The following is a 22758-nucleotide window of genomic DNA, read 5'->3' as shown; positions in this document are numbered from 1 at the left end:
TTGTGCTAAATGCACGTTTTGGCTGGCTGATGCGGTTACTAGGTCTATTTTTTATGACATGGTCTATTATTATGATTATTTATGTATTATTTTGTAACTAGGTCTATTATTTTATGAGGTGAAGACCTCAAATCTAAATTTGACAGAGTGGAAAAAATGTCTAATGAACAGTGTATTTCACCTCTTCCCCAGTGAGCTACACCTCGGTGGCAATTACTTGCAATGTTCTGGAGCTCTGGGTCTCCTCAGACCCCTGGCAGAGTATGCAGAGATGCAGGGGAAAGACCAACTGGCCACTTCCTCACCAGACGCCAGGAACCCCCCTCAACTGCTCCAAGGTAAGCTGTGGGAAACTTGGTCCTAGGTTCATTTGGGGCTGGGAGGGATTGGGGGCAGGAGGAGAAGGGGATGACAGAGGATGAGATAGCTGGATGGCATCACTGACTCGATGGACGTGAGTCTGAGTAAACTCCGGGGGTTGGTGATAGACAGGGAGGCCTGGTGTGCTGCAATTCATGGGGTCGCAAAGAGTCAGACACGACTGAGCAACTGAACTGAACTGAAAAGATGGAACCTTTGTTTTGCAATTAAAGGTGACCTTCGCAGTGATCCATGGAGATTCTTCTTCCTTAGAATGTGTGGGGACAGAATAACAGGTCCCCAAAGATGTCTTTGTCCTAATCTTCAGAACCTGTGACTATGTTTGCTCACATGGCAAAAAGATCGTTGTAAGAGGGAGGCAGGCAGTTAGAGAGAAAGAAGTGTGACAATGGAAGGAGAGGTTGGAGTGATGGAGGTAGGGTTCATAGGCTCTGGTGGCCTGTAGGAGCTAGAAGGGACAAGGAAACGAGTTCTTTTCAGAGCCTCCAAAAGGAATGCAGGTCCACTGACACCTTGACTTTGCCTATAGGAGCCATTTTGGACTCTGATCCCCAGAACTGTAAAATGATACACATGTACTATTTTAAGCCACTAAGTTTGTGGTCATCTGTTACAACTGCTTTGGTTCCAGATAAGAGCTCTCTTCCTGGCCAGCTGATGGCGCCCCTCTTGCTTTGTCCTCACAGGGCCTTTCCTAGGTGTGTGAAGGCAGACAGAGCAAGCTCTCTGGTTTCTGACAAGCACACTAATCGTGGGCTTCGCTGGTGGCCCAGTGGTTAAAAATCCACCTGCCAATGCAGGAGACACGGAAAGATTCCACATGCTGCAGGGCAACTGAGCCCACGAGCTGCAACTGATGAAGCCCGTGTGCTCTAGAGTCTATGCTCCACAACAAGAGAAGCCACCACGATGAGAAGCAAAAGCATTGCAACTAGAGAGTAGCCCCTCCCTGCTCTCTGCAACTAGAGAAAACCTGTGCACAGACCCCCTGGACTGTACAGTCCATGGAATTCTCCAGGCCAGAATACTGGAGTGGGTAGCCTTTCCCTTCTCCAGGGGATCTTCCCAACCCAAGGATCGAATGCAGGTCTTCCACATTGCAGGCAGATTCTTTACCAGCTGAGCCATAAGGGAAGCCCACTGAAGACCCAGCGCAGCCAAAAATAAAGAGAGAGACCCCAGAGTTCCCTTACTGTTTCACCTTGTGGGATTATGGCAAGAAGACAGCCATCTGTGAACCAGGACGCAGGCTCTCACCAGACACTGAATCTACTGGTATCTGGATCTTGGACTTCCCAGCCTCTTCCGAACTGTGAAAAATAATTATTGTTTATAAGCCACCCAGTCTATGGTGTTCTGTTATAACAGCCCAAACACATTAAGACAAAGAGTATACACAAACTTCCCAGTAGCAACGTTTGTGGGAATGTGGATGGTTTCTTAAAATGTCCAGATTCTCACCTTTCATAATGAGCCAGTACCTGTGGTTGGTATCACTGGTCACAGTCATCATTCTACTTTGTGAAAGAAAGGCACACCTGTCCCCCATCAAGTATCTGAGCAGAGCATCTCCCCTAGGGTTCAGAAACAGAGATAGTTCAAAATATGAGTGTAAGTGTTTTTTTTTTTAAATGAATGACTCTAATAGCTCAGCAATGAATCATGTTTTACAGGTCACATGGCTTCCAATTTTTGCTTTTAACAAAATTGAAGGAAGATTTCAGTTATAAACAGACAGATCATTAAAAGAATTTTTTTTGGTCAATCACTATATAATTTTTAGCCTATCAGGAGTTCAAGGGCTTCCCTGATGGCTCAGCAGGTAAAGAATCCCCCTGCAATGCAGGAGACACAGGGGATGCAGGTTCCATTCCTTGGTCAAGAACATCACCTGGAGGAGGAAATGGCAACCCACTCCAGTATTCTTGCCTGAAAAACCCTGTGGACAGAGGAGCCTGGTGGGCTACAGTCCATGGGGCCGCAAAGAGTCAGAAGTGACTGAGCAATTGACACACACACAGGAGTTCAAAGAATTGAATAATACTGCTGTGATAAAACTCTTGGGATTTATTTCAATTTTAGATGGAAATAATTAACTATAAGTATGTTCCATGCAATGTTTGGGATATACTTAAAATGATTATTCTTTGTTTATCTAATATTTAAATTGAACTGGGTGTCCTGTATTTGGAGGACAAGAGAGAGTAAACCTGGCAATCCTATTATTCCATTCCCATCCATATGAATAAGATTTCTCAGCAGTTACAACTACAGCAATAAAAAGGAGAAAAGCACTGATGCTGAAGTCTACTTCATTTTAGCAGTGATATTCTTTAACAAATACATGCGTTAATTATAAAAATAAATAAAACAGCACCATCCATCTCTTTGAGAGAAGTGGCGAGTAAAAATTTTATTTTTAGGATTGATGAAAATAAATAAATATATTGTATTCATCTATTGCATACTGTGTGGATCACAATAAACTGTGGAAAATTCTGAAAGAGATGGGAACACCAGACCACCTGACCTGCCTCTTGAGAAACCTATATGCAGGTCAGGAAGCAACAGTTAGAACTGGACATGGAACAACAGACTGGTTCCAAATAGGAAAAGGAGTATGTCAAGGCTGGATATTGTCACCCTGCTTATTTAACTTCTATGCAGAGTACATCATGAGAAACGCTGGGCTGGAAGAAGCACAAGCTGGAATCAAGATTGCCGGGAGAAATATCAATCACCTCAGATATGCAGATGACACCACCCTTATGGCAGAAAGTGAAGAGGAACTAAAAGCCTCTTGATGAAAGTGAAAGAGGAGAGTGAAAAGGTTGGCTTAAAGCTCAACATTCAGAAAACGAAGATCATGGCATCTGGTCCCATCACTTCATGGGAAATAGATGGGGAAACAGTGGAAACAGTGTCAGAGTTTATTTGGGGGGGGGCTCCAAAATCACTGTAGATGGTGACTGCAGTCATGAAATTAAAAGATGCTTACTCCTTGGAAGGAAAATTATGACCAACCTAGATAGCATATTGAAAAGCAGAGATATTAGTTTGCCAACAAAGGTCCGTCTAGTCAAGGCTATGGTTTTTCCAGTGGTCATGTATGGATGTGAGAGTTGGACTGTGAAGAAGGCTGAGCACTGAAGAATTGATGCTTTTGAAGTGTGGTGTTGGAGAAGACACTTGAGAGTCCCTTGGACTGCAAGGAGATCCAACTAGTCCATCCTAAAGGAGATCAGCCCTGGGATTTCTTTGGAAGGAATGATGCTAAAGCTGAAACTCCAGTACTTTGGCCACCTCATGCGAAGAGTTGACTCATTGGAAAAGACTCTGATGCTGGGAGGGTTTGGGGGCAGGAGGAAAAGGGGACAACAGAGGATGAGATGGCTGGATGGCATCACCGACTTGATGGACGTGAGTCTGAGTGAACTCCGGGAGATGGTGATGGACAGGGAGGCCTGGCGTGCTGCGATTCACGGAGTCGCAAAGATTCGGACACGACTGAGCGACTGAACTGAACTGAAACATTGAGTAATAACTACAGAAGACTTTTTAACACTTTAGAGGCTTATGATCACAACAAACTTTTAAAATTTAAATATTTGTAAATGAAGCTTTTTTTTTTACAAAGAAGTATTATAGGATGACCAATAAATGACTTTCAAATATAAAATTCTATAGAATTATTAAAATGAAAATACCAGTAAAAACACAGGAAAAAATGGAATCCTGTAAAGTGATTCAGTTACATATACATATATAACTTTTTTCAGATTTTTTTCCTTTATAGGTTATTACAAAATATTTATTATAGTTTCCTATACTATACAAGAGGTTCTTGGTTATCCATTTTATATATAGTAGTATGTATATGTTAATCCCAAACTCCTAATTTATCCCTCTCCTCACCCTAGATTTTATTTTTAAATGTCAATATTTTCTATATGTTAGAAATTTCATCCTTTGAAATTTTAAAGCTTATGATGAACAAGTGTAGATACCAAACTAAAAAGTTACAAGATTGTTTATAACTTTTCCATTTCCGTCTAGGATGTTACTGAAGGCAAAAATGTCTTGAGGCCAATGCTTCGTAAGGCCCAAATGTTTGATTTCCTTTCCTGCTCTGTGAGCTACTCCCAGGCTCCTAGTAGCTTCTTGCCAGAGGTGGGCACAGAAGCTTTCTGCTGCTGACCACCAAGGAGGCATGACTGCCTCACTATCCAATGACAAGTTTGCTTTCTTAATTACTCGTTATAATGTATAAAATGTAATTTTAGGAATAACGCTCCTTCCTTCATCATATGTATGTGTGTGTGTGTACCTGTGTCTTTTCTTACACACATAAAACAAAGATCCCTGCCCCTGAGCAGAGGGCTGGGAACACAGTGTGCTTGTCTATGTGTGTGTGTATGAGGGGTAGGGGGACTCAGACAACTCTTAAAAAGCATAACAAATTACAGCTATAGTTTACTATAAGATGACAACTGCTGTGGAAAAAAGGGAAAAAAAAATCAAGGTAAGTAAGTTTGGGAACCTGGGGAAGGAAAAAATGGTTGGGGTGTGATTTTATTTTATTTTTATCCTCAAATGCAAATAGTTTTATAGTTTGCTAACACACACACACACACACACAGTTTCAGGTGCAAATATAGCAATACGGAAAATTCTTAGAAGTGGAATTATAGGGCCGAAAGGCATGTGAATTTAGTGACTTCATTTTTATCTTAGCATTTATTTATTTGGCTGTGTTGGGTCTTAGTTGCAGAACTCAGGATCTTTGTTGCGTGATCTTTCATTGTGTCACATGAGCTTCAGAGTGTGTGGACTCAGTAGTTGTAACGCAGGAGCTTAGTTAACCCCTGGCATGTGGGATCTTAATCTCCCGACCAGGAATCGAACCTGCATCACCTGCATTGCAAGGCAGATTCTTAACCCCTGGACCACTAGGGAAGTCCCTAGAGTGACTTTAAATAGACGGTTGAGTACAGGCTTCCTTGAAGAGGTGGCGTTTGTGAACAGACACAGGAGGGGAGGAAGCAAGCCTGCAGATAAATGAGGAGTGTTCCAGGAACACCCCAAGGCCTGCACACAAGGAGCAGCAGGTGCCTGGGCAGTCCCAGGGGCCAGGAGTCACGTGCCTTCCTTGTTAGCTAGGAAAGCACAGAGGAATCAGGACTGAGTCGGGACTTAGGTTGGAGAAGGACCACTCAGTCTGTGTGGCAAACAGACTTGGTGTGGGTGGGGGCACAGAGACCTTCTGGGAGGCTGTTGTCACTCAGATGAGCGGTGGGGGTGAGAGGCGAGAGGGTTCCACCCAGATGAGCCGAGGACGGCAGCAGACGATGCTCTACGTCTACACTGCTTCTGGTGGATGGGATGTGGGGTGAGAGAGAGAGGGAAAGAAGGGTCCAGAGTGACCCTAGGATGATAATACATCAGAATGTATACTTATTTATTTTATAATTGTGTCCATTTATTTATTTTTATTTGTGACTGTGCCGGGTCTCTGCTGCTGTGTGTAGGCTTTCTCTCGCTGCAGCAGGTGCTGGTTACTCTCTAGTTGCAGTGTGAGGGCACCTCATTGTAGTGGCTTCCCTTGAGAAGTTGTGGAGCTCTAGGGTGCTCAGGCTCAGTAGTTGTAGCGAATGGGCTTAGTTTCTCCACGGCATGTGGAGTCTTTCTGGACCAGGAATTGAACCTGTGTCCCTGGCTTTGGAACTTGGATTCTGAACCACTGGGCCGCTAGGGTTGTCTCCAGTATATGTATTTAAATATGCCAAAAATGTGTTCTTCTCTGCTACGTTCTTACTAATTCCTGAGAATGGAGCCACTGGTATAGAGGGCAACTGTGGAACTGAAATAAGATTTACACACAGCCCTCAGGTTGGTTCTTCAGGTGCCACCTGGTTGCATGCTTTCTTCAAGCCTTTGAGGGGAGAAACATCAAAAAGATAGGACAGAAGTGAAGTCAGTGGGTAAGATAATTCTCTTTTATGACTGCCCAAAGTATACATAAAATGAAGGCAATAAATGATATTAAAAAGGGTCAAAAATCCATGCATGCAACATTGAATTATTATTTTTTTAATCTTTTAATTTTTTTCATACAGCCATCCAGAGAGGAAGTTCACCTTTGAACCAGATTACAGAGTCATCCAGGGCTGTAACAGTGAAACCTACCTCAGGGAAGAAGAGAAAAAAAGGTATTTTTGGTTGTTTAAACTGTTCCTCTTACTTCCTTCATCTTGTAAATCACTTCTTCCTTTTATAGGCTGTGTGTAATTACTAAAGTAATTACCCCAAACAGAGAGAAAAACTCAAGGGGAGAAAAAGTGTCTGATGGCTTCATATAAACCTAGTACTGAACAGCTTAGCCATACCCACCAGAACTATAACCACCAGAGGAATCTGACTCTGCCACATTCAACAAGTCCAAAAAAAAAAAAATTATGGGAATATTCTGCAATAAACAGCAGGCCTGATATATTCAGGTTGGAAACTCTTTTCCTATGTTCATTCCTTAGAGGTAGAAATGGAGCATATACCTTGAGAAAACCGCAATCCAAAATGACACATGCACCCCAATGTTTATTGCAGTGCTATTCGCAATAGCCAGGACACGGAAGCAGCCTAGATGTCCGTCGACAGATGAATGGATAAAGAGGCTGTCGTACATATATACGATGGAATATTACTCAGCCATAAAAAGAAACAAATTTGAGTCAGTTGTAGTGAGGTGGATGAACCTAGAGCCTGTTATCCAGAGTGAAGTAAGTCAGAAAGAGAAAAACGAATATTGTATATTAATACACACGCACACACATATATATATGGAATCTAGAAAAACAGTCTGCTGGACATAGCAGGGGAAGGTGTGGATAGGGCAAATTGAGAGCAGCATTGACATATATATACTATCGTGTGAAGAATAGACAACTAGCAGGAAGCTGCTGATTAACACAGGGAGCCCAGCCTGGCACTCTGTGACAGCCTAGAGGGATGGCATATATAATTTAGTGATCTAAAAAAGCCAGATGAAAAGGTAAAGTCAGAACATTTATCAGGCCCTGGCTCTGTTGTCTGATGTGAATACAGTCTCTGCTGAACAGTGACTCAACTCAAGTCCTATCCCCTCAGATGTCATCCAGCCCAGTGTAAGGACTGTCCTCTGGACGGTGACCTGGCTTGGACACACTGACCCTCCTCATCCCCAGAGGAATCCCAGCCAACTCCTCTGAGAGCATTCTTGGTTGAAAATATTCCCAAATGGCAACTGTCTAAAACAAATGATAACCGAGTATGGCGCTCCTCCTCCTCCTCTTCCTCCTTCCTCTTTCCCCCTTTAATAGATTTTCCAAAATCCACTGGCACTATTTAAAAAAAATTTTTAACTAAAAAACAATGCAGGACTTCCCTGGCGACTCACAGGGGTAAAGAATCCACCTGCCGATGCAGGAGACATGGGTTCAATCCCTGATCCGGGAAGATCCCATATTCGGAGAAAGAACTAAACCTGTGCACCACAGCTACTGAGCCTATGCTTTGGGGCCCGGGAACCACAGCTGAAGCCCTCACGCTCCACGGTCGTGCTCTGCAGCAAGAGAAGCTAAGGCAGTGAGAAGCCCAGGCACCGAAACTAGGGAGGAGCCCCCGCTCACCACAACCAGAGAAGAGCCCATACAGCGGTGATGAAGGCTCAGCATACACACAAATAAATAAATTTTAAAGTAAAAAAAAAAAAAGCAATGCAAGCCACAAGCCTATAATCTTAGCTGGAACAAGAGTACATGGGGGGAGTGTAGACATGGCAAGAGGGATGGGTCACATTAAGGAGGATTGCATGCCAGGCCAAGAGTTTGGACTTAATCCAATAGGCAATGGGAGCCATTAAAGTCTTTTGTCTCCCAAGGAATTCTGTGCCTGGAATCAACAGAAACCACTTTGTATCTAATATTTATTTACTTTCTAGCCTCTTGTCAAAGTAGAGCATTTCCATGCTATCCAGACTTCACAAAGCAAATTAAAAAACAGCTTCCTATACTGGACAATTACTTTCACAGTCATAAGGTGTTTGTTTGTCTGAGGATGAGTTTGGTCTTTGGTAGAAGAGTTCTACATGTTTCAAAATAAGAGTCAGATTGAGCTGATTTACATCAATCTCCTGGGTGAGGAGTCCAGATGGTTTCCATTTGGTTCCAATTGGAAACAGCCAAACTATTTTTATGCTCGGCCCTTTGTGGACAAGAGGCTTTTGGTCTGCTGCTTGGAAAGTTGAACTCTACGAGTCAATACCCCATTCAGAAGCCTGACACCCTTTCTTTTCCTTCCAAATGAATGATTACAGGAACTTGACAACACCAGCACTCATGTGGGTGAGGTCTGGCTTGGCCCACCCTAGTCACATACTTGTCAGGTCCATAAGGAGCCAGAGGATGGCTGAACACTGAAAATCACTGAGAGGTCATCGGAAACAGTCATCTGCAGACGAGACAGCTCCCCTGTGCCCCATTCAGCTTGACTTGTCATGTCACCTCAAGGCCCTCAAAGTTCAGAAGACCCAGCAAGGACTTAGGAGTGCTCTGTCCCCCGGGTCTGCTCTATTTCCCAGCCTAAGCCCCACACCATAGTTTCCAGGATTGTCTTAACTCTCAAGGATTTAGAACTGGGAGCCCCAGCATATGGCTTAGATGTGTTCAGGGAGCAAAATCTGACACATGCTCAGTCCCCAAGCTTGCATGTGCTTTCAGTTGTATCCGATTCTTTGCACCCCTGTGGACTGTAGCCCACCAGGCTCCTCTATCCATGAAATTTTCCAGGCAAGAATACTGGAGTAGGTTGCCATTTTCTATTCCAGACAGACCCTTCCTACAGTACTAAAGTCACTCAGGTGGCAAATTCACTTCCCCAAATAAACTATTAGTGTTTATATCATTGCCACAGAGCATAGGAATGCTAGTGGCTTTAAGGAATGCAAGGGTCAAGTTCAAAAGTCAAGATGTAATCTTCTAAACAGCTTTATTAGTTCCAAGTCAGGAAATTACTGGTTATAATCCAGAAATTGTTTTACTCAAGATTTTATCCTGAGTGATAGCTAGACAATGGAATCTTTGTGGACAGATTCCAAGGTCCAAGGTGTGACAACTAATTACACCTTGGTGTAATTACACCTTGGTCCAAGGTCCAACACTAATTACACTTTGCTTCCTTAAGTCCTGCAATCAATAGGATTTATATTCTGGCTGATAAACCTCTGGTAATACACGGAAAATCACACATGCTCCTTGTTGATGGAAAGCAGCTGTTTTAATAAGTTAAAAAACAAAAGCCAACTTCAAAAAGGTCCTACTGGGACCTGGCATCCACAGATGAACATTGAGTAATGGTTTGCATTCTGATGCCCACCAAAATGTGTGATACCCACTTGCTGGTCTCAGAAGAGGCCAGATGGGAGTTTCTGGCTCCATGAAAATTTACACTTGATCTTTGGATATGGGCTCATATGGGAAACAGAGCTCTCTCTTGAAGGAATGAGGCTTCCCAGGTGGTGCTAGTGGTAAGAACCTGCCTGCCAATGCAGGAGAAGAAAGAGACACAGGTTTGATCCCTGGGTGGGGAAGATGCCCTGGAGGAGGACATGGCAGCCCACTCTAGTATTCTTGCCTGGAGAAGTCCACGGACAGAGGAGCCTGGCAAGCTACAGTCCACAGGGTCACAAAGAGTCAGACACAGCTGAAGCGACTTAGCACAGCACAGCACAGCAGCTGGAAGGAATGAGAAGAGGTTCAACTATGAAAGAGAGAGCATTCTAGGCAAAGGGAACCAGGTGAGAAAAGGCTCAGGGGGTGAAAGTGCCTGGAGTGTCCAGCATCTGGAAAGTGTGACTTTCACTGCAGAGTGATCATGGGGAGAGGGCTGGAGGCCAGTGGACACATATGGCCAAAAGCCACAAATGTTGTTAAGGAACAGGACTTTCTTCTGTGTGCAGAGGGGGAGCCATGATGCATTTGAAACAAGACAGTGGCATAATAAGAGCTGGATTTTTAAAAAGAACCTCCAGCAGCTTTGCAGCACTTGTTTTAGAGATGGACATCGGGACAATGGGAGACTAGTTTAGAGGTTTTTACGGTAGATCAGGAGAAAGAAGATAGAAGGCAGAACAGACTGCAGTGATGGAAATATAGAGTCTAGATATATTTAGGAAGGAGAATTGACAGGACCTAGTGAGGGTGGTTGGAGAAGGCGATGGCACCCACTCCAACACTCTCGCCGGGAAAATCCCATGGACGGAGGAGCCTGGTAGGCTGCAGTCCATGGGGTCGCTAAGGGTCAGACAGGACTGAGTGATTTCACTTTCACTTTTCACTTTCATGCATTGGAGAAGGAAATGGCAACCCACTCCAGTGTTCTTGCCTGGAGAATCCCAGGGACAGGGGAGCCTGGTGGGCTGCTGTCTATGGGGTCGCACAGAGTCGGACACAACTGAAGCGACTTAGCAGCAGCAGCAGTGAGGGCGGTAAGAAAGGTTCTGAAATCAGGAAGAGCTGGGGAATCTCAGAGATTAATTGAAGAGAAAATGGGAGGAAGCTCAATGTAGAGCTAGTCTACATTGAATCTGTGGTATGGCTCCCTGGTGAGGCATGCAGTTTTCAGAAACATGTATCTGATCCTCGGGGAGGCACTGGCAGAAGTGAGGACATTTTATACCTGGAGGTTCTCCATCAGGTTGGACCCATCCCAGGATTTCAATGATACACAATCCAGAAATGAAGCTGGAAAGTTAGGCAGTAATATTTGCTGTGCACTACATGACCCTGCAATCATTATCCCACCGTGCTTCCCAGTCAGTTTTCACAATGCATTTAGAAGATGAGTACGTTTGTGTGTTCTAAGTCACTTCAGTTGTGTCTCTTTGCAGCCCTATGGACTGTAGCCCACCAGGCTCCTCTGTCCATGGGATTCTCCAGGAAGAATACTGGAGTGGGTTGCCATGCCCTCCTCTAAGGGATCTTCCCAACCCAGGGATCGAACCTACGTCTCTATGTCTCCTGCATTGGCAGGCAGGTTCTTTACCACTAGTGCCAACTAGGAAGCCCAGGATATGAGTATTATGATCTATATGTCAGCAATGGGGACATTTAGGTTCAGAGAAGTTAAGTGACTTTCTAGGGAGTCACACAGCATTTTTCAGAGAGGTTTCAAACCTGGAAATTCTTCTCATTTCAGCACACCACTCTGTCGCAGGCACAGCAGGCATCGCTATTCCACTGTTAAGGTCTCTGAGACAGAGGAGGGTCAATTAAAGCGGTCATTGTTGGTGAGCTTGTTTTTATTTAAAGAAGTGTAAGATTAGGTAAAACTAGGTTGGAGTGAATACAGCTGGGGTGGATCAAGTATTACCAGGAACTGAGCATGGACTCACTCTTACCCCAAGAAATTCATTTCCCATTCAAAGAAGAGAATTTGATTCTGCTTGAAATTTAGTTAGGGTCTTGGAGCAGGAAGTCCCTGACCTAAGGCAGGATTAGCCTTCCTACCCTCTAACAGGGCATGTGGGACTCCCTAGAGGTCTAAATTCTGGAGAGTGCCTTGGACTAGCACTTTCTAAACTGGTTATTTTTCATGGGCCCAGATGACATTATGACCTCTCTTACCAGTTGGAGTGAGATTTGGATTGTTTTATCCATGGGGATGCAAGCTGGACCAGGACAATCACAAGCTTGGGAGCCTCCTTCCTCTCCAATTGCACACATTTACCACGCTGGCTCAGTGCAGGATGATGACTGGCTGAGACCATTTCATTTCTTTCCTTGCAAAGCAGAGCAGCTGCACAGGAATTTGGCCTTTGGCCTTGGCCCCTTTGGCCTCATGCTTCCTCACTGCTGCTTTCTGGCATGCCAGGAGGGGGCAAACAGAAATGAGTGCCACCTGCAATCAGTATCCACATTGTTAATCATTCTGGGTAGTCAACTTCTCAAAGGCATTTATATTTGTGAAGAGATGTCAAAACCAGAAAAATCATACTTTGTTCATGTTCACGAGTTGTCTCAAGGCATTATTAACTACATACACCAGGCTTGGAAATACAATGAATGGTGAGATAAAATTTTCTACAACATGATTACACTTATTCATTGATTCAATCATTTATTCAAGAAACAGTTATTAAATACCTATGGTGTGCCAGATACTGTGCTAGGACATTGGCACTGTTGTATTATTCATAATGCCTGTCATTAGTGATCATTCTCATACCCTGAATGTAAGGACAAATGAGGTGTGGACCAGTCAGGCTCATCTTCAGTAAAACTAAAGGATAGGCTAGTTGCCATCCCTCCAACTATGTTTTGAAGGAAAATAAATCCTATTTCCTTTAGTAACTCAGCAGATTACATTTATTTCCAAATAAACCAATTGGATCTTTTCTAAAAGCATGCTTTTATTTTTAAATTGGCAAGCTAGAATGATCCAATGTCCAAATTTGTCATGTTTCCCTAAAAAGTCAGTTATCTTTCATGACTTGAAAACATACCCTGAGTTATCATCCACTCTCTCCTCTTCCTTGCTCTTCCCACACACTAGATAATGTACTGCCTCAGCTTCAAGAGGGCAGGAAGTTCTGTCTCTTTTGCTCCCAGTTAAATTCCCAGGGAAGGAATCTTCTCTGGTGGCTCAAAGGTTAAAGCGGCTGCCTCCAATGCGGGAGACCCGGGTTCGATCCTTGGGTCGGGAAGATCCCCTGGAGAAGGAAATGGTAACCCACTCCAGTATTCTTGCCTGGAGAATCCCATGGACGGAGAAGCCTGGTAGGCTACAGTCCACGGGGTCGCAAAGAGTCAGACACGACTGAGTGACTTCACTTACTTACTTACTTAAATTCCCAGCAGCTAGAACTGTGGCTGGCACATAATAGGAGGTCAAAAATATTTGTTGAAAGCTGAATGAATTCAAGAACAGAAGGGTCTCATCCAGCCCTGAGGTTAGATTCTAAAGTCAGTATGTCAGGCAAAACTAGTGTGTAGCTAAATGAGCTTTTTTTTTTTTTTTTGGATGCACAGCTTGTGGGATCTTTTTTCCTGACTAGGAATTGAACCCCAGGCCATGGCAATGAAAACACTGAGTCCTAACCACTAGAGTGCCAGGAAATTCCTTAAATAAGCCTTTAACATCTCCCTTTTCATTTATTCATTCATTCTTTTTTTTAGGTCAGGTGGCATGTGGGAATCTTAGTTTCCCCACCAGGGATCCAACCCATACCCCCTGCATTGGAAGCACAGAGTCTTAACCACCAGACCACCAGGAAAGTCCCTAAATGAGCCTTTATAATCCTTTGAACTGCCAACACAAAACAATATATAGATACATGTTATCTCTAAGTTCCATGCATTTTCTTCCTGACTTTGGAACAGGTCACTGGTGTTCAGTCAAGCATCTCGTGAAGTAGTTGGCTGTGATTCCCAGGGTCACAGTGCACACAAAGCTTACCTACAAACTCTTGGAGGCCCTGGGGGGAGCGATCAGCTTCCTAACTGGAGATTTAGCTCTTTCATCTCACACTTACGAGTGGATAAACCAGCCTTATATCTGTAACTCTTTTCTCTTTCTCCATCTCCTGCCTGTTCTTTTTTTCCTTTACCAAACTCCTAAACTTATAAATCAAATGTGAATATGATACTGTGAATCAACTGCACTGCAATAAAAATTAAATATGCCCCCAAAATGTGAATTTTGTGAAAGCTGTATAGAAGGAGGGTGACCCAGGCTCCAGGACCACTGAACTCAGACAGGATGGTTCTTCCTCCAAATTTGTCCTTCTAGAACTCAAAAACTGTGATAACTTTGCAGGCTCTTTTAGAGGGCTGCATCCTTGTATTAAGTTGGTGCAAAAGTAATTGCAGTTTTACATTGTTGAAATTTGCCATTTCATATTGGAATACATTCTTAAATAAATGTGGTTATGTTATACATCATTTAATGTGTATTTCTTTCTTTTGTTTATTTGCCAATTACTTATTACTAGCTGTTCATTTTATATTTATTTTAGACTGGAAATTATGTTAGACAAAAAACAAATTTGAACGATTTTCTTATTCAAGTTCAAAATGAATCATAAAGTAGCGGAGACAAGTCACAACATCAACAACACATTTGGCTCAGGAACCACTAACATACAGTATTCAAGAACTTTTGCAAAGGAGACGAGAGCCTTGAAGATGAGGAACATAGTGACTGGCCATTGGAAATTGACAGCAACCAACTGAGAGGACCATCGAAGCTGATCCTCTTACAACTACATGAGAAATTGTCAAAGAACTCAGCGTCAACCATTCTACACAGTCATTCAGCATTTGAAGCAAATTTGAAAGGTGAAAAAGCTTGATAAGTTGGTGCCTCATGAGCTGACCACAAATCAAAATGTCATCGTTTTAAAGAGTCATCCCTTATTCTACACAACAATAATGAACCGTTTCTCAGTGGGATTGTGATGTGTGACGAAAAGTGGATCGTATACAATCAGCAATGACTACATCAGTGGTTGGACCAAGAAGAAGCTCCAAAGCAGTTGCCAAAACCAAACCTGCACCCAAAGAACGGTCATGGTCACTGTTTGGTGGTCTGCTGCCTGTCTGATCCACTACAGCTCTCTGAATCCCAGCTGAGAAGTATGCTCAGCAAATCGAAGAGATACACCAAAAGCTGCAACCCTTGCAAAATGGCACTGGTCAACAGAAAGGGCCCAGTTCTTCACAAAAATGCCCAACCAAATGTTGTACAACCAACGCTTCAAACGTTGAATGAATTGGGCCACGAAGTTTTGCTTCATCCTCCATACTCACCTGACCTCTCGCCAACTGACTACCACTTCTTCAAGCATCTAGACAACTTTTTGTAGGGAAAATGCTTCCACAACCAGCAGGAGATAGAAGATGCTTTCCAAGAAAGAGTTCATCGAATCCTGAGGCACAGATTTTTATGCTACAGGAATGAGCAAACTTATTTCTCGTTGGCAAAAATGTGTTGATTTTATCATGGTTCCTATTTTGTTAATAAAGATGTGTTTGAGCCTAGTTATAATGACTTAAAATTTATGGTCCAAAACTGCAGTTATGTTTTCACCAACCTGATAAAAGGTCTACTACTTCTCCAGAATCAACAGACAACACCTTCTACTGAAAAATTTCCAGAGACATTGATTTTCTCTTTAGCCAAAGTAAAGGCAACAATTTAAATCTTAAATGAGATGTTTCGTTCATAAAGAGCTTGCTATTATAAAGAAAAAGGATATTATGATTATTTTTTAAAGGACTTCTTAAGTTATATGCATTTCCTTGACTATGTTGCTAAATGCATCTACTCACACAAGTTGCTGCTAAGTCGCTTCAGTAATGTGCGACTCTGTGCGACCCCATAGATGGCAGCCCACCAGGCTTCCCCGTCCCTGGGATTCTCCAGGCAAGAACACTGGAGTGGGTTGCCATTGCCTTCTCTGACACAAGTTAGATCAGTATAATCTTAAAAATTAAAATCAATAAAGGTGGTGAAATGGGAGAACTATTGTCTAAAAATAATCAAATACTCTGATCTTTCTACAGGAATCAAGAAAAAAATTAAAGATTTGATTGAAACTGGTCCTTGGTTAGTGAAGTTGTATTTGGCAGATAATGGCATAGATGGAAAGGGAAAAGAAGGAGAAAATGACTTGTTGGAATTCACTCAAATACTAACATGGTGAGTAGAAAACTAAAATTCTTTATTTGTTCACCTTCCAAAACGAGGTGCTTGGGTTAAATCATGGGGACAGTCATTTAATTACAGCTTGTTAGTGGTGCCAGGTGAGATTTTCAGCTGAGAGGAAAGCAGTGATCCATCTTGTCATTGGTACCTGATCTGTGGAAAGGCCTGAAATCATAAAAATGGCATGGCAGATAGTTATATGTTAGCCCTCAATGGGTCTTGAAGACCTCATTAGAAGCCCCATTTTAAAAAGTTGACAACTAAGGAAAGGCAAGAGGTATGACTTCCAGATTTTTCTTCTCTATGGTCAGGATATAATGTAAATCTAAGCAATGTGACATGAGGAAGAAAGGCAGCCTACTCAAGAGTGAATATTCCTTTGTGTTTGATTACAAAGTTGTCCCAACCTACTTAAAAGGAGAGCTATTCTTGGAAGCTTCTAGAAAACAGAATATTTCCTTGCCCCTTTTACCTTCCCATCCTTGATTGTCTCCCTGTCCTCCTGAAAATGCATACCCAGTAGGCCAAGCCATAAGTGAGCATGTATAGCCCTGTGAGAAAGCTTTCTGGATTGGCTCTAGGCTACACCATTTTAGGACATCAGTATTTGTAGCATCTTGGGGCAATCAAGGGCAATAGAGCCTAGCCAAGATTTGGGGCTTGAGGGCTTGATTGAAGGCTATTTTTAAAAAATAATTATTTGTATATTTATTTATTTTTGTCTGCAGTCACTCTTCATTGCTGTGCACAGGCTTCAGTAGTTGTGATTTACAGGCTCTAGAGCTCAGTCTCAGTAGTTGTGGTGCAGGGGTTTAGTTGCCCCATGGGATATTGGTTCCCAGACGAAGGAGCCAACCCACATCCACTGTGTTGGCAGGCTAATTCTTAACCACTGAACCACCAGGGAAGTCCCTATTTATAAAGTAATAAATTCCTTCTCTAATGTATTTCCTTATTCAGGAAGGATGAGAAGATTTACAACTTGGATAACTTTGCTAGTATTGTTTATAGTAAATATATTAATAAACAGTTTCGTTAACCCATAATACAACACTAGATTTACTATATTGCTAATGTATTATCCTTTGAGTGTATTGCTAACATTTTGTTAAGTGTTTTTGCATTGGACTTCCCTGGCACTCCAGTGGTTAAGAATCTGCCTGCCAATGCAGGAGACAACAGGTTCAATCCCTGGTCTGGGAAGATTCCATGTGCTATGGGGCAGCTAAGCCCATGTGCCATAACTACTGAGCCCACACTCTAGGGCACGTGCTCCGCAAAAAGAGAGGCCACCATGATGAGAAGCCCTTATGCTGCAGCAAAGACCAGCCCCTCCTCACCGCAACCAGAGAAAAGCCCATGCACAGCAATGAAAATATGTTTTTAATTAAAAAAATAAAATAACTTTTGTATCTATGTTCATGAAGGATGTTAGTTTATACTTGTAATGTCTTCAGCTGGGATTGGGGATCAGGGTAATTCTGGCCTCACAGAATGAGTAGGAAGTGTTTCTTCCTCTTCTACTTAATGAAATAAGTTGTGTAGAATTGGCATTATTTCATCTCTAAATATTTGCTAGAATTCAATGATGAAGATATCTGGACTAAGAGTTTTCCTTATGGAAAGATATTTAAACTACAACTTCAATTGTTTAATCGACAGACTGCTATTCTGGTTTGTTTTTGTTTTTGTTTTGAGTAAAACTTTGTATCTTTTCAAGAAATTTGTTCATGTCATTTAAGTTTTCAAATTTATTGGTATCAAGTTATTCATATATTTTCTTATAATCTTTTTCATGTGGGATCTGTAGTGATATCTCTCCTTCCATGTTTGAAATTGTTGATTTGTTTTCTCCTTTCCAATTAATCTGACTGGAAATTTGTCAGTTTTATTGATCTTTACGAAAAACAACTTCTGGCTTTTTCTTTCTTTTTTTTTTTCTTTTTAAAAAATACGGAACGCTTCATGAATTTGCGTGTCATCCTTGCGCAGGGGCCATGCTAATCTTCTCTGTATCGTTCCAATTTTAGTATATGTGCTGCCGAAGTGAGCACTGGCTTTTTCTAATGTTAATCTTTATTCAATTTCCTTGAGTTATTCTTTTTTATTATTTCTTTTATCCTGCTTACCTTGGGTATAATATGCTCTCCTCTCTTTCTAGTTTATTAAGGTACAAGTTTAAGTTATTGACTTTAAACCTTTTTAATTCAAATATAAATATTTATATTAATGCTAAGTATACTCAATATGCCAGCAAATTTGGAATACTCAGCAGAGGCCACGGGACTGGAAAAGGTCAGTTTTCATTCCAATCCCAAAGAAAGGCAAGCCAAAGAATGCTCAAACTACTGCACAATTGCACTCATCTCACACGCTAGCAAAGTAATGCTCAAAATTCTGCAAGCAAGCCTTCAGCAATACGTGAACTGTGAACTTCCATATGTTCAAGCTGGATTTAGAAAAGGCAGAGGAACCAGAGATCAAATTGCCAACATCTGCTGGATCATTGAAAAAGCAGGAGAGTCCCAGAAAAACATCTATTTCTGCTTTATTGACTATGCCAAAGCCTTTGACTGTGTGGATCACAATAAACTGTGGAAAATTCTGAGAGAGATGGGAATACCAGACCACCTGACCTGCCTCTTGAGAAATCTGTATGCAGGTCAGGAAGCAACAGTTAGAACTGGACATGAAACAACAGACTGGTTCCAAATCAGGAAAGGAGTACGTCAAGGCTGCGTATTGTCACCCTGCTTATTTAACTTATGTGCAGAGTACATCAGGCGAAATGCTGGTCTGGATGAAGCACAAGCTGGAATCAAGGTTGCCGGGAGAAATATCAATGACCTCAGATATGCAGATGACACCACCCTTATGGCAGAAAGTGAAGAAGAACTAAAGAGCCTCTTGATGAAAGTGAAAGAGGAGAGTGAAAAAGTTGGCTTAAAGCTCAACATTCAGAAAACGAAGATCATGGCATCTGGTCCCATCACTTCATGGGAAATAGATGGGGAAACAGTGGAAACAGTGGCTGACTTTATTTTTTGGGGCTCCAAAATCACTGCAGATAATGACTGCAGCCATGAAATTAAAAGATGCTTACTCCTTGGAAGGAAAGTTATGACCAACCTAGATAGCATATTAACAAGCAGAGACATTACTTTGCCAACAAAGGTCCATCTAGTCAAGGCTATGGTTTTTCCTGTGGTCATGTATGGATGTGAGAGTTGCACTATAAAGAAAGCTGAGTGCCAAAGAATTGATGCTTTTGAATTGAGGTATGGGAGAAGACTCTTGAGAGTCCTTTGGGCTGCAAGAAGATCCAACCAGTCCATCCTAAAGGAGACCAATCTTGGGTGTTCATTGGAAGGACTATGTTGAGGCTGAAACTCCAATACTTTGACCACCTGATGAGAAGAGCTGACTCATTTGAAAAGACCTTGATGCTGGGAAAGATTGAGGGTAGGAGGAGAAGGGGACGATGGAGGGTGAGACGGTTGAATGGCATCACCGACTCAATGGACAAGTTTGGGTAAACTCCGGGAGTTGGTGATGGACAGGGAGGCCTGGCGTGTTGCAATTCATGGGGTCTCAATGAGTCGGACACAACTGAGGGACTGAACTGAACTGAAGTATTCTTTTGTTGCATCCTACAAATCTTGATATATTGTATCTTTATTGTCATTCAACTCAAGCTATTTTCTAATTACCCTCTTGATTTCTTCTTTGATCTATGGATTATTTAGAAGAGTGCTATTTAGTTTTCACATATTTGTTAAATTTTCATATATTTTTCTTTGGTTGATTTCTAAGTAAATTCTGCTGTGGGTGGAAAACATACCAGTTTTATGGCCCAATTGATCAAAATTTATGATCAATTTTAGTAAATTTTTCATGTGCACTTGAAAATAATGTGTACTCTGCTATTACTGGAGGAAAATATTCCATAAATATCAGTTAGGTCAAGCTGGTCAGCAGTGTTGCTCAAGTGTTGTAACGTCTGCTATATCTTTACAAATTTTCTGTTAACTTGCTCTCTCAATTACTGAGATAGAGATAATTGTGATCTTTAAAATATCAATATATCAGCAAATTTGGAAAGCTCGGCAGTGGCCACAGGACTGAAAATGGTCAATTTTCATTCCAATCCCAAAGAAGGACAATGTCAAAGAATGTTCATACAATTGTATGAGTACCATACAATTGTGCTCATTTCATATGCTAGCAAGGTTATGCTCAAAATCCTTCAAGCTAGGGTGGAGCAATGTGTGAACCAAGAACTTCCAGATGTACAAGCTGGGTTTCAAAGTGGCAGAGGAATCAGAGATCAAATTGCCAACATTCCTTGGATCATTAAGAAAGCAAGGAAGTTCCAGAAAAAACATCTACTTCTGCCTCATTGAGTGTGATAAGCCTTTGACTGTGTGGAGCACAACAAACTGGAGAATTCTTTAAGACATGGGAGTACCAGACCACCTTATCTGTCTTGTGAGAAACCTATATGTGGGTCAAGAAGGAACAGTTAGAACTGGACATGAAACAACTGACTGGTTTAAAATGGGAAAGGAGTACGATAAGGTTGTATATTGTCACCTTGTTCATTTAACTTATTTGCAGAGAACATCATGAAAAATGCCAGGCTGGATGAATCACAAGGTGGAATCAAGATTGCTGGAAGAAATATCAACAATCTTAGACATGCAGATGATACACTTTAATGGTAGAAAGTGAAGAGGAACTAAAGAGCCTCTTGATGAGGCTGAACGAGGACAGTGAAAAAGATGGCTTGAAACTCAACATTAATAAAAGCTAAGATCTGGGCATCTGGTCCCATCACTTTATGGCAAACAGAAGGGAGAAAAGTGGAAACAGTGACAGATTTTTTTCTCTTGGGCTCCAAAATCACTGCAGACAGTGTCTGCAGCCACAAGATTAAAAGACACTTGTTCCTTGGAAGGAAAGCTGTGACAAACCTAGACAGTGTATTAAAAAGCAGAGACATCACTTTGCCAACAAGGGTCTATATAGTTAAAGCTATGGTTTTTCCAGTAGTTATGTATGGATGTATGAGCTGGATCATAAAGGCTGAGCGCCAAAGAATTGATGCTTTTGAATTGTGGTGCTGGAGGACTCTTAAGAGTCCCTTGGACTTCAAGGAGGTCAGACCAGTCAATTCTCTAGGAAATCAACCCTGAATATTCATTGGAAAGACTGATGCTGAAGCTCCAGTACTTTGGCCACCCGATACACAGAGCTGATTCATTGGAAAAGCCCCTGATGCTGGGAAACATTGAAGGCAAAAGGAGAATAGAACAGCAGAGGATAAGATGGTTAGATAGCATCACCGACTCAATGAACATGAATTTGAGCAAACTCCAGGAGATAGTGGAGGACAGAGGAGCCTAGCATGCTGCAGTCTATGAGATTGCAAAGAGTCGGACATGACTTAGAGACTGAACAACAACAAATATCTCCTTGAGGTTTAATCAATTTTACTTTATGAATTTTGAAGCACTGTCATTAGGTGCTTGAACTTTCAGGGTTCTTAAGTCTCTTGCAGAATTGACCCTCATTATCATTATGAAATCCCTAGTAATATTTTTCTCTTATCTCTGGTCTTATTCCCGTCTCTGAAATCTAACTTGACTAATATTAATATATCCACTCCAATCTTCTTTTGATTGCTATTAGCATGATATATCAGAGAAGGCAATGGCACCCCACTCCAGTACTCTTGCCTGGAGAATCCCATGGGCAGAGAAGCCTGGTAGGCTGCAGTCCATGGGGTTGCTAAGAATCGGACACGACTGAGCAACTTCACTTTCACTTTTCACTTTCATGCATTGGAGAAGGAAATGGCCACCCACTCCAGTGTTCTTGCCTGGAGAATCCCAGGGACGGGGGAGCCTGGTGGGCTGCCATCTATGGGGTCGCACAGAGTCGGACACGACTGAAGTGACTTAGCAGCAGCAGCAGCATGATATATCTGTCTCTGTCCTTTTACTTTTTGCCTATCTATATTTTTAATCTAAATTCTTATAAACAACACGGGACTCTTAAAGTCCTCCAGCACCACAATTCAAAAGCATCAATTCCTTGGCGCTCAGCCTTCTTTATGATCCAGCTCTTACATCCGTACATAACTACTGGAAAAACCATAGCTTTAACTATATGGACGTTTGTTGGCAAAGTGATGTCTCTGCTTTTTAATACACTGTCTAGGTTTGTCACAGCTTTCCTTCCAAGAAACATTTTTAAAAAACCTATTTGGACAATCTCTGTCTTTTAACTGTTTTTTATCTAGACAACTATATTTAATATGATTATCAATATGACTAGATTTTAACATACAATCATGTTTTTTTTTTTTCTCTTTTTTTTTTGTTCAATTTAAACTATGTTTCTGCCTGTTTTGGGGTTGAGTAATATTTATAATTCTATTTTTATCTCTTTTATTGTTCCATTAGCTATATTTTCTTTTTTAGTGGTTGCTCAAATGTTAACACTTCATTTTAGTTTATCAAAATTTACCTTCAAATAATATATGATTTCACTCATAGTTTAAGAATCTTACAACAGTACATTTCCATTCCCTCTCATTCTTTGTTTTACTGTTATCATATATTTTACTACTATAAA

At 41.7% G+C, this 22758-nt stretch overlaps 1 protein-coding gene and 1 non-coding gene across 5 annotated transcripts in view; one reads left to right on the top strand and one right to left on the bottom strand.

Moving 5' to 3' along the window:
• The window catches only part of LOC101108102 (uncharacterized), a 60548-nt gene that overhangs the window by 16653 nt on the left and 21137 nt on the right, over positions 1 to 22758 (top strand). For all 4 annotated transcript variants that reach the window (XM_060395066.1, XM_027959791.3, XM_015092633.4 and 1 more), the window contains 3 exons: positions 193 to 338; positions 6498 to 6590; positions 15978 to 16113. In XM_060395066.1, coding sequence (XP_060251049.1) covers positions 193 to 338; positions 6498 to 6590; positions 15978 to 16113 — 375 coding nt within the window. The remainder of the gene's footprint in view (positions 1 to 192; positions 339 to 6497; positions 6591 to 15977; positions 16114 to 22758) is intronic.
• LOC114110996 (U6 spliceosomal RNA) lies at positions 18067 to 18173 on the bottom strand. The gene has a single exon (XR_003587126.1). It is a non-coding gene; the product is annotated as a U6 spliceosomal RNA (small nuclear RNA).

The sequence above is a fragment of the Ovis aries genome, chromosome 1, assembly GCF_016772045.2.
Source record: "Ovis aries strain OAR_USU_Benz2616 breed Rambouillet chromosome 1, ARS-UI_Ramb_v3.0, whole genome shotgun sequence".
In the NCBI taxonomy this organism is placed as follows: Eukaryota; Metazoa; Chordata; class Mammalia; order Artiodactyla; family Bovidae; genus Ovis; species Ovis aries.
The sequence above is the reverse complement of the archived record's forward strand: the minus strand, read 5'-3'. Positions and strand labels throughout refer to the sequence as shown.